General features: G+C 31.7%; 2 protein-coding genes across 2 annotated transcripts; one reads left to right on the top strand and one right to left on the bottom strand.

Moving 5' to 3' along the window:
- Positions 1-3,126: 3,126 nt before the first annotated feature.
- On the top strand, positions 3,127-6,242 carry LOC136035860 (putative nuclease HARBI1). The gene is made up of 2 exons (XM_065717818.1): positions 3,127-3,240; positions 5,259-6,242. Exons 1-2 carry the CDS (start codon positions 3,127-3,129, stop codon positions 6,240-6,242), a joined length of 1,098 nt encoding a protein of 365 aa, XP_065573890.1.
- Positions 6,243-6,736: 494 nt separating this feature from the next.
- On the bottom strand, positions 6,737-10,183 carry LOC136035813 (uncharacterized). Its single transcript, XM_065717783.1, has 2 exons — positions 9,249-10,183; positions 6,737-7,993 (listed from the first exon to the last, which is right to left on the bottom strand). Exons 1-2 carry the CDS (start codon positions 9,334-9,336, stop codon positions 7,140-7,142), a joined length of 942 nt encoding a protein of 313 aa, XP_065573855.1. The 5' UTR covers positions 9,337-10,183; the 3' UTR covers positions 6,737-7,139.
- Positions 10,184-11,192: the final 1,009 nt, after the last annotated feature.

Consider the following 11,192-nt stretch of genomic DNA (forward strand, 5'->3'; position numbering starts at 1 on the left):
AGTAGTAGAGTTACTACTAGTAGTGTTTAGTACTAGTGTAGTTTCCTCAAGATTTGGCATAGGCTAATTCACATTAGTTTGAGGTCAGAATAAATTGAGACATGATCTAACCTACTCCAGTATATTTCAACAGTTAAAAAGTGACTAAAATAATGACCTAGTTTTGGGTATAGCAGTACATAATGGATTTTTCTGTTTTCATTGGTTTCATAGTTAAACCAGAGTCTCAACCAGTCAATTATTTTGTACAAAAACACTTTTCATGACAATCATGGTTTGTCATGATTGCATGGTTGCAGCTCAACCATACCTAGTGGCTTAGCTCAAACAGTCTGTTTGGCTGGTTTGGAAAAAGGCCTGGGCTATTTGGTAATATGGTATATTTTGAATTTTTACAGTACTTGACATGGTAAAAGGTGAACACACAACTCCATATGGCTTCAGTACCTTTTCATTTTAATTCCTAATATACAAATTGTTACCATAGCAACTGTATCCTAGACCCCACTCCCTAATACAACTGGATAGAGGCCTATGCAATAAACAGAACTCAGTTAATTTAGAGCATTTATATTACTCACTAAGATCATGGTGAACACACCACTCAATTCTTCTTTTCATTGTGTTTTTAAATATACTAATCACTTCTAGTATAAATTCCATTTGAGTCATTGAAAAGACCCCTTAATGGTTACACCTTGTGTCTGGCTAAGCAGTGTAAAAAAAATTAGAATTACCCAAACAACTATAATGCTTTATAAAATGCTTACTCATGTCATTTCAGTTGTTTCACTTTACTCCCTCCCTAAAAAAGAAATATATAGTTCATATTACATTAGGCTACTCATAATTATAGTGTAATATTTTCAGTATGCTTATACCTTAAATTGTATTTTCTAGGAACTAATGTAGCAGAAACCTGTATATGTTGACAAAAAATTGTTGCACAATTTCTTTGCAGATCATCCATTTATTTGTATATAAAGGATATTTGAATATTAAAATCACTTCACCAGCAATGAAGGTTGAAAGATTAAGTAAGACAGAAGGGTCAGGCAAAGTAAGCTCTACTTTTTAGACCAACTATGTTGTGGCTGCCTCCAGATGCATGATCAGCCTGTACAACCTCTTTTTCTTGACAGTTTAAAGTTGAGGCTACTGCAGGAATGTGACTTTGCATAAGTGTGCCAAATGGTAGAGGGTGACAAGTGGCAGTTTGATCACTGTACTATGACTGAATATTTGCACCTTGTAGACACTGGTTGAAAATGCTTGCTTTTCTCACTGTGTCTTTTACGTGGTGTTGTCTTCCAGTCACAATCTACATTGATCTTACAGCTGTCAAGTGATATGGCCGACACAGTAGGTTGGCTTAGTGAGTTCCACAATGGACTGAAGCAGTTGGTTAAGAAGTTGAGGTTCTTTAGGTTGCCTTGTGTTCTGGTTTATTCATTTTGAACATGAATTGGCTTAATTGTGATAATGTTCACCATCTTTACTGCTAAGATAATGTCTCCCCTCTTTCTACAATATGTTTGGGTAGAGAGGCCAAGATTTGCCTATGAATGCTTGAAGGGGATTTGTTGTTTGGCAAAAGGAAGGTTGGCTTGACCTTAACTTACAGGATCCAATGTCTATAATGAAAACATCCCTGTCAGACACTCTCAAGATGCATGGTTAGCTTCATGTGTTGTTTTAATGAGTTTAAAGTAAAGAATGTTTTAGCAGTCATGTGAATATAGTATTTAGTCTTTGCTTTCACAACTGTCTCAGGGAGGAAGTTCCAATTGTCAATTGCTCGGATGCTCCAAATATTTGCTTTTGCTCTATTCTGAGTCACTGGTTTGAAAACCTTATATGGATGGCCTTTTGTAGTTTTGACTTTAGCAGGATTAAAGTAATTTTCAAAGCTAATATTCTCCAGGTTGTTCTTTGCCTTGTAAATTTGTATCTGATCTCCATGTTGATGCCTATATTTTAGAGAGGGTAGCTGTAATTAGTGTAGTCTGTCTTCATAGCTCAAATCTTCTCAAGATATTGTGTCACGCTTGGACTGCAGGCTTGCAATCGTCATATCAAACTCAAGGTGAGGATGAACACAGACTGTGTTGAGCTTCTTCATGACTAGGATGGTGACTCATCACTTCCTTAGAACTGAATTAGAATATCAGCACCTGCAGGATTAGCTATATGATAGATGTGATAGGGATTGTTTAGAAATTCACATAAGTTTATGAGATCTGCTTGTAGAGAAGAGCAGTTTTTTTTGTGAAAGTTGTTGAACCATAAGAGTTTCGATTGTCTGCATATATAAGCTGCTCTTAACCATGTCAGGACTATTGTTTATTTTGGTAATATAGAGGCTATATATATATATATATATATATATATATATATATATATATATATATATATATATATATATATATATATATATATATATATATATATATATATATATATATATATATATATATATATATATATATATAGATGTATGTATTTACTATCTTTATAAGTAAGAAATAATTGTATACGTATGTATTTATTTATTTACTTTTTCTTGAAAATGGATCTGTATTTTGGGAAAATTTGTATCTTGAGATATACTCATATAAAAAAATAATCTAGATAGGTCAGAAGTCAGAGTAAATTTGTTAAAAGACTTAATTTTGGTTTTTGCTAATGATGTGGTTTTTGCAATTTCTTATATGATGTCATGCATTGCATAAATAAGGCTATTGAATTTCCAATACAATTTCAAAGGTGCTACCTGTGCACCCCTATTAAGAGATATGTGGTTGTTACTAACTATTGGGCACTGTTTTGGCTGTGCAAAACTTTTTAATTCCTTTTTGCTATTTAATAAATCCTTAATTTCCTTTTTTTGAAGTGTAGCTTTTTTTTATATAATTCTTGTGTTAGTTTACTAGATAATGGTCCCAAACCATTTTAGGGCAAACCTACGTTGTTTCCTTTGTAAATATATGAATAGGATATGTTAATTGAATCACTGTAATGCTAATATTTGGCACGTGAATGTGTTTTTATTCTAGGCTTATATACATTTGAAATACAAATTTAAAAGCTCATTGGACTACCACCTTTAGGTTGCTGGTTTCCAATATGGATAATCTTGGTGCAATTTTGGAAGATTTTTTGCTTGCTTCAGATGATTCAGATGAATATGAAGAGCTTTTACAGATAGCTAGTAATGTTAGTCATAATACACCACAAGAGGTAATTTTTTTGTCCTTAGGATTTTGTACACTTAAGTGCAGCAACAGTTTTACTTGTATGGCTGAAGGCATGACAATGGTCCTTTGCAAGAAAAGTATTATTTTCCCCCTGCTTGACTAACAATATTTTATTTGTTGGGCGACTGACTGCAGCAACCTCAGCTATCCTATTAGGGATCTTTATTGCAAGTCCCAGTATGCTAAAGAAGGTGAACCCTGTTGCATGAGCCAACAGGAATATTGCATTAACTGGAATTTCACAAAATTATCCCCCTCCTCAGAATGGTCTGTAGGTCTCTTGCAAAGAGAAAAAGAATAAAATATGAGCTAAACATTTTTTTTTCTCTTGCCAGCGCTTTTTAGAAAAGATCAAGGCTTGGTCATGTTTTTCATTAAGTTAGAAACATTTAATTTGATTCAAATGAAAGTAAAGTGTAAAGTTCAGACTTAAAACGACAGAATAACATAAATTATTCAATATATGACGTCTAACTTTTATCCCCTTCCAAATAACTTCTTTTTTTTATTTCAACATATTGTATATACCCCATACATTCAACATAGCCTATTATGAGTATTATACATGCTCTTAATAAAGTGTAATGTAACCTTTAGCTTAAGGACTGAGCAGTAGGCTAGGCATAGGGACTCCACTCACATATTAAATATTTTCCTTTGTTTTAAGCTTGACCATTATTATTTACTTTTTAAATCATTAATGATCATTGTTATATTTTTTCATGATCAAATGAACATCATTTTGACCAAGATTTTCCCATAAATCCTACAGCCTCTGGTTAAATATTTTAACCCTCATAACCAACTTATAAACAAAAAAGAGTAAGCTTGACTATTATTATTTACTTTTTAAATCATTAGTGATCATTGTTATATTTTTTCATGATCAAATGAACACCATTTTTACCAAGATTTTCACATAAATCCTACAGCCTCTGGTTAAATATTTTAAACCTTATAACAAACCTATAAACAAAAGAGAGTAAAAAATTTGGAATGTTGAACATTGTAATGTTTTTGAGCATCCATAATTTGATGGAACAATTTTCATCAAAATCACATTACTTTTATGAGTTTTTCCATTTTTTTTATTATTATGCAAATTTACTAACACTTTAATGTGTACACTTAAATATAACAATTTGACATCCTTTGAATCTGCATAAAATGGAAATACTTTTATCTCAGCTACAAAGGTCTTGGTCTTATTCCTTGCAATCTCTAGGATTGATGCAGGGTCTCATAAAGGTCATCAATTTACAAAAATGCTGGGTGGCAAATTTTTTCATAAAACACTTCTGTAATCTATGGGGAGAGGGGATTTTTTCAACACAAATACTAGAAATACAAATACGAAATACAATATATTTCGATCTCCCTTCCCCCACAATTAGAACCCATGGTCAAATATGTTCAGGCAAATATGAATAATCTGTTCCACAACAGAACTTCTACTCAACCTTGACATTTAAAAAAACATACTTATATGTTTTAATGTAAACACTGAAGAAGTGAATTTAGGTTAATCCTAATGAAATATACCTAAGTATGATGAAAATTCAATACTTTAGAAACAAAGTTTGGGCTATATATTTGTAGATTTTGGGGGATGGGGGTAAAGTATAGCAGGTCTGCATGCAAGATGTGTTTGGCACTATTATGAAGTAGGTGTTGCTTTCTACCTTCACACTGTCCAAAGACTTTACCGCCCAAATACAAATACTTTACCCCTCCCCCTGACGTAGTGGTGGATTTGTGGTTAGGTCTGCTTACTCTGGTTTGGGTTGGAAAGAAAGTTATTTTTGTCACTGGTTTTTAATAGTTAAGTTTTTAATTGTTAAGACTTTTTCTTTTTGCAAACAAGTTCGTTATAATAAGGAGGAGAAACTTTAATTTATTGTCAATTTATCTCTTTAAGCACCTGTATACTTTTTTTTTCTACTCATACAATGAATGCTGTTTCAAAGCACCACTTTAGACTGTTATAATGTTTTTTTCTAGGTTGCAAAAACAATATGTTATTATGAGAAGACAATACCAAAAATGAGAGATGGTGTTTTTAAATCTCACTTCCGTCTGAAGAGGGAAACAGTGGAAGTCCTCATGCAAAAAATATCCATAGAGTGTGCTGATAGGGGACTGAATATACCTGTTCAAAAGCAATTACTAATAACATTATGGATATACGCAACCCCAGACAGTTACAGATCAGTGGCGGATAGGTTTGGTGTTAGTGTTTCAAGTGTTTGTAGAGTTGTGCATAGAATAACTGATTGTATTTTTGCACTATCACCAACAATCATTGTTTGGCCAACGGGTCAGAGACTATACAGTGTCATTGAAGGGTTCAGATCTTTGAATGGATTTCCTGGTGTTGTAGGTGCTCTTGATGGTACTCACATTGAAATTAAGGCACCCAAGAAGCATCATTCATCATATATTAACAGAAAAGATTATCATTCTGTTCAACTCCAGGCAGTGTGTGATAATAAACTTAGATTTACAAGTGCATTTACTGGTATGCCTGGTTCGGTACATGATGCAAGAGTTTATAGGTTATCCCCTTTGGCAAAAAATATTGATAGAAAAAGTATCATATTTGATGCTGATCACCACGTCATAGCAGATGCAGCTTACCCATTAAAAAATTTTCTTCTTACCCCATTTAGGGACACAGGAAGCCTAACTGTTGATGAAGGAAATTATAATTTTAAGCTATCATCAACAAGGATGGTAATTGAAAGGAGTTTTGGTTTTCTAAAAGGTCGTTTTCGTCGTCTGATCAAATTTCCTTCAAATAACTTGAAGTTTGTTGTTAAAGTAGTAATTGTATGTTGTACACTACATAACTTATGTATTGACAATGATGATGCCTTTATTGACTTTATTACTGACTCTAATTTAGTTAATGAAAGGGCAGAAAATGCAAGCAATAGTGATGAGTCAGGCATCTCCAAAAGGACAAGAATAGCCTCTCAGCTGTAATATATACTGTTTAAGATTAGATGTTGTTTGTTTTGTATAAGACTTAATAGATAGTCAAAACAATTATTATTCTATTGTCAATTTATGTGTTTGATAGAAAATTACATGACTTCTCAATGATATATATATATATATATATATATATATATATATATATATATATATATATATATATATATATATATATTATAAGAATATATATGTAAAGGAAGGAAATATCAACCAGCATATTAAAGGAAGATTGTAATATCTCAAATAAATATATTCTTGTTTTGGGTAAAAAAAAAATGTATAAAAGTACAAAATTGCATAATTGCAGGGTGCTTTTATTTTGTTTTTATTTTAATTTGTTCAGTAATCCTACACTAGAACCTAAATATATATATATATATATATATATATATATATATATATATATATATATATATATATATATATATATATATATTATAAGTATATATATGTAAAGGAAGGAAATATCAACCAGCATATTATAGGAAGATCGTAATATCTCAAATAAATATATTCTTGTATTGGGTAAAAAAAAAATGTTCAAAAAATGTGGGTAAAAATTTCGTAAAAAAGTACGAAATTGCATAAGAGCACAAGAATTTGTATAACAGACATACTTAACAACTTGGAATATTTTAGGTTCTATTGTAGGATTACTGAACAAATTAAAATAAAAACATAATAAAAGCACACTTCCACCACAAAAGGGCAAATCAAGTAAACATTCATAATAAATCACTAAATCATTTGTAATAATTATCACTTAAATATTTAGCTTTGTGCTAATACAATATGCACTTCATTTGCAGTAACACTCAAAGGAATATCGTACCACAAAGGAGAAAATCAAGTTTCATGTTTTAGATATTGATAAATATAAAGCTGCTATTGCACATTTTTATCTCTTATTTCTTGTAATAGCTTGAGTGCTCTCTCCCTCTGTTCATATCGTTCCTTGTGCCTCCTCTCTGCCTGTTCTGTAAGTTTGTGCAATATTTCCACCACTGTTTTCTTTTTTTTAGTTTTCCTTTTTTGGCTGACTTCTGGCTCAGATGTGTAATCCGATTCAGATTCAGAATGTTCACAATTTTCTTCGTCAATTTTGAAGCCATCTTCATTTGAAGCAGTAGCAACAGGGGAAATTTCTGGCTTCTTTGCCATCAGATTGTCCATTTCATCATAAAATTGCCATGTTATTCTTCCCTCCCCACTTTGCTGTTTTTTTTCTTTTTTCTGTTTATATTGTGCCTTCAAATTTTGAAACTTTATTTTGCATTGTTCCCAAGAAAATTTGTACAGTGAATTCTCCAATGTTGTGGATGCAGTTTCCCAAAACTTTCTTGAATAGTTGCTGGTACCTTCCTCGTCTTTGCATAATTGTATTAAAATCAACGTGGAACGTTTATCCCATTCTTTGTTCATTGCTGGGGTATCTTCATAACTGGCATTAGATCGTGTCTCTTCTAGTAGCCCAGTTTTGTCTCTAGTATTAGTAGTTTTGGCTAATATTGCAATTGGAGCTTCTATCCCATTAAAGCCCTGTTCCATCAATGTGGAAGGCCTATTGCATTCTTTGTTAATTGCTGGGGCATCTAGACAACTGGCATTAGACAGTGTTGGTTGTGGTAATTCAGTTTTGTTTCCTGCATTAGTTGTTTCAGCCAACATGACAATTGGTGCTCCCTGAAGAACTGCTCCAGCTGCAACAGCTTCTTTGGCAGACATCCAAAAAAAATCACCTGGAAAATCAGGAAATATGACACTGAACATATTTCACACTGCAATAACAATGCAGGGACATGTTACCACAAAGAAAATAAAGATGGAAAATTATACTGGAATAAGAATCTAAACATTGAATAGCAATGTTTCTTCTAAAAAGAGATTGTTTATGAATGATATTTTTTAGCATAAAGTTTATGTTCTTTCCTCAATGGCTCCAACAGGCTATGAATTTCACAATTATTTCTGTCCTTTTTAAAATCAAGACACAAACATTTACCAAATAAAGATCAATAATCTAGTCAAACTTCTAACAAACAGAAATTATGCAAAAAACAAGAGTATAATTGTTTTGATACAACTGAAAATTTCCATTACTATAACCAGGCCCAAATGTTGGATTTGTCTTGGTGGGAACACATATTTAGGAGGGGGCACAAAGTTGTAAATTAGACAAATTATATAAAAAAACATTTGAAAGTTTTGCAGAAACATAAAGACTCCAAGACTTACATCCTTGCTTGACTGTTAAGCAAAACTTAGAATTGTTAATTTGATCAGCCTATTATATACAAGAATAAGCAGTTGCTATGGAATATACAAATGGTATACTATAATCACTATTTTAAGCAATTTGCAGGGAATATTCAGTCATTTAAGAAATATTGTCCTATGTTAAACATATAGAGATTTTAGAAAATTCAAAGAATTATGTTTTTCAACTAAAGAATAATAAAAAGCTTTCAATAATACAATCACAAATCCCCCCAAAGACTCCAGGACCTGTTAAGGAGGGGGGTCATGAAACAAAACTTTAAAACGCATACTTAAAAACACTAAAAGGATTTTGGATGTGTAGGTCTTTCAAATTTGCAGCATTAGATAGCCAATTCCAATTATTTAGCTGCTTTCAAAAGTACTTATTGCAATAAATTATTAGCTTATTGTGTTTCAAATCTCAATAAGCTGCATTTGGTCCTTTTGCAGATAGAATTTTTTTTTTGAATATTATTAAATTATTATAATTAATTAGATTATTCTAAATTAATTAGAATGAAGTAACAGTATTGTTTGTTAGTTTCAAAGGTTCTATGGGTTAGTAAGATCTTTTTCTGAGAAATTCATTTTGAAATCCAAATTCCATTAAATGGAATAAAGTCAAAACACTTATTCAATAAGATATAGTGATTAATTTTTGAATGCAGGTGAGGTTGCATTTATTGCTGCAAACATGATATTGAAAATAAGTTTACATAGATTTCATTCCCTCACCTGAACCACTATCCATTAAGCACATGTTGTTTTCATAGCAAATGCCAACCAGTGAGCAAATAACAACCTTTCTCCCATCATGAGCCATTGTTTCTAGAAGAATAGGAAGCGTAATTTTATGATTACAGTAAATATCTCTTAAAAAAGACACTTACTCAGCCAGATTCAATACATTTTTACCATTTTCTCTTTTATTATATTGATAAATCCAAAATTGCTGAGAATTCCATGAATGAACATAATTATATATTAAACAATTAGACTGCTTCCATTAATTCTTTTCCCTAATATTGGCTATTATGTTGCCTTTGTTCATGTTCATTGTTATTGTTTTTGCATACAATATTAATAATAAATTCAAGTTGTCTAGAGGTTTTGAGAGGGGGAGGGAAGGGACAGGTAGCTCTACTCTTATTTTGTAAATTTTGATGAGTATTGTTTTTTTGGCTATAAAAGGAATATTTGTAATTTGTATGGTTTTCCTACTTAAGTATCAAGATTTTGGCCTGCATTTTTATTTTGGAGCAAATTTCCTATAACGTCTTATTAATTATCCCAACATGCAGAAATATCTCAGCCCTGTTTTGACACACACACAAAATCAACAATATCCAGTGCCTGTTTTGAGTGGCCATATATCATTCATTCAGTTTTGGACAAATTTGGGCCAAAATAGTTACAAATTGTGTAATAAGGGAATTCATCAAATTTCAGTCACCAAATTTTCAACAACATGGAAAGAGTTGTAGATTTTACTGTCACTGAAGTCCTAATCTGCAAAAATTACTGCTAAGCTGTCATCAAGAGGTAAGTATCATAGTACAGTAAAGAATTATATAGACCTAGGGAAAGAATAGCTAATGTCTATTAACTATTTGGATCTGTCTTAGGTTCTTTTTTTCAGACTTGGGCAACTTTTCAAATTTCAGGAAAGATCTTAAGTACTATAGATGGATTGATAATATGAAGTAGCTAGCAGAAATTACACACAAGATTTGTTAAATTATTTGAGAAATCCCATCTAACTCAACTTTTGTTCTTCAACACTGAAGTTCATTGGGATTAAAATGGGGAATAAACATTTTAGAATTTTCAGACAATGTAAGATATTTGTTATGAATGTGGTGGACTAATTACCATCTTTGCATATATACTCTCCCTCCCCTATAATGGGGATAAAGATAGGCCTAGGCTTTATACTAAACTTTGGAAATGTTTTTCACATTAACATAATATTATGAAACAAGTTTTGAAGACAAAAAACAATGCAAACCAACATAATCAGCGAAGTTGTAACTAAGCTATGGCTATATATGGTGTTAGAAAGGGGGCTGGGATGCACCTGCAAGGGTAGTAACAAATATATTTGGAATCAGTAATGTAAGGGCACATAGAATGATGAGGTAACTAGCACAGTAATTAAAAACGAAAACTCTAAATGTATCATCTTTTATTAAGGTAAAATATCAAGCAGTCAGACAGCTAATTGCCACTTTAAAATTTAAATTAATAAAAAATCTCTATTATACCACCTAGAGTTAGGAATATTTTGCTAATGAATTCACCCTAACTTATTCTTAATAAGTCTTTGATTTGCTTGAATATTTCAACCATATACAATGTTGAATATTATGAATGTACTGATAGTGCAGCCTAATCTTGTGTACATATTTTTAAAGTTTGAGCATAATCTTGAAAAATGCTAACAAATCTTGGACAGAGGATTTTCAAGTTAGGACAAACTATCTAAGTCACAGACAGGCTGAATTTTTGGGCAAATTTAATCTAAGTGTTGCAAAGGAGAGTAATAGTAATTAAATAGGCTAGACTTAAAGGATTCAATTTTGCTGAAATTTAAATTTTGAAATCTTTCTGAGATTGTAGTTACACAATCCTATTGAGCCCTATATATGTGGTGTCAAAGATTAGGAGCCTATTATTCAT

This window comes from Artemia franciscana, chromosome 14 (genome assembly GCF_032884065.1).
Source record: "Artemia franciscana chromosome 14, ASM3288406v1, whole genome shotgun sequence".
NCBI classification, from domain to species: domain Eukaryota; kingdom Metazoa; phylum Arthropoda; class Branchiopoda; order Anostraca; family Artemiidae; genus Artemia; species Artemia franciscana.

Coding starts and splice junctions, on each gene's coding strand:
- LOC136035860 (XM_065717818.1), top strand. CDS start 3,127: ATGGATAATCTTGGTGCAATTTTGGAAGATTTTTTGCTTGCTTCAGAT. Junction 3,241..5,258: donor GTCATAATACACCACAAGAG/GTAATTTTTTTG, acceptor GTTTTTTTCTAG/GTTGCAAAAACAATATGTTA.
- LOC136035813 (XM_065717783.1), bottom strand. CDS start 9,336: ATGGCTCATGATGGGAGAAAGGTTGTTATTTGCTCACTGGTTGGCATT. Junction 7,994..9,248: donor CTTAATGGATAGTGGTTCAG/GTGAGGGAATGA, acceptor CTGATTTTCCAG/GTGATTTTTTTTGGATGTCT.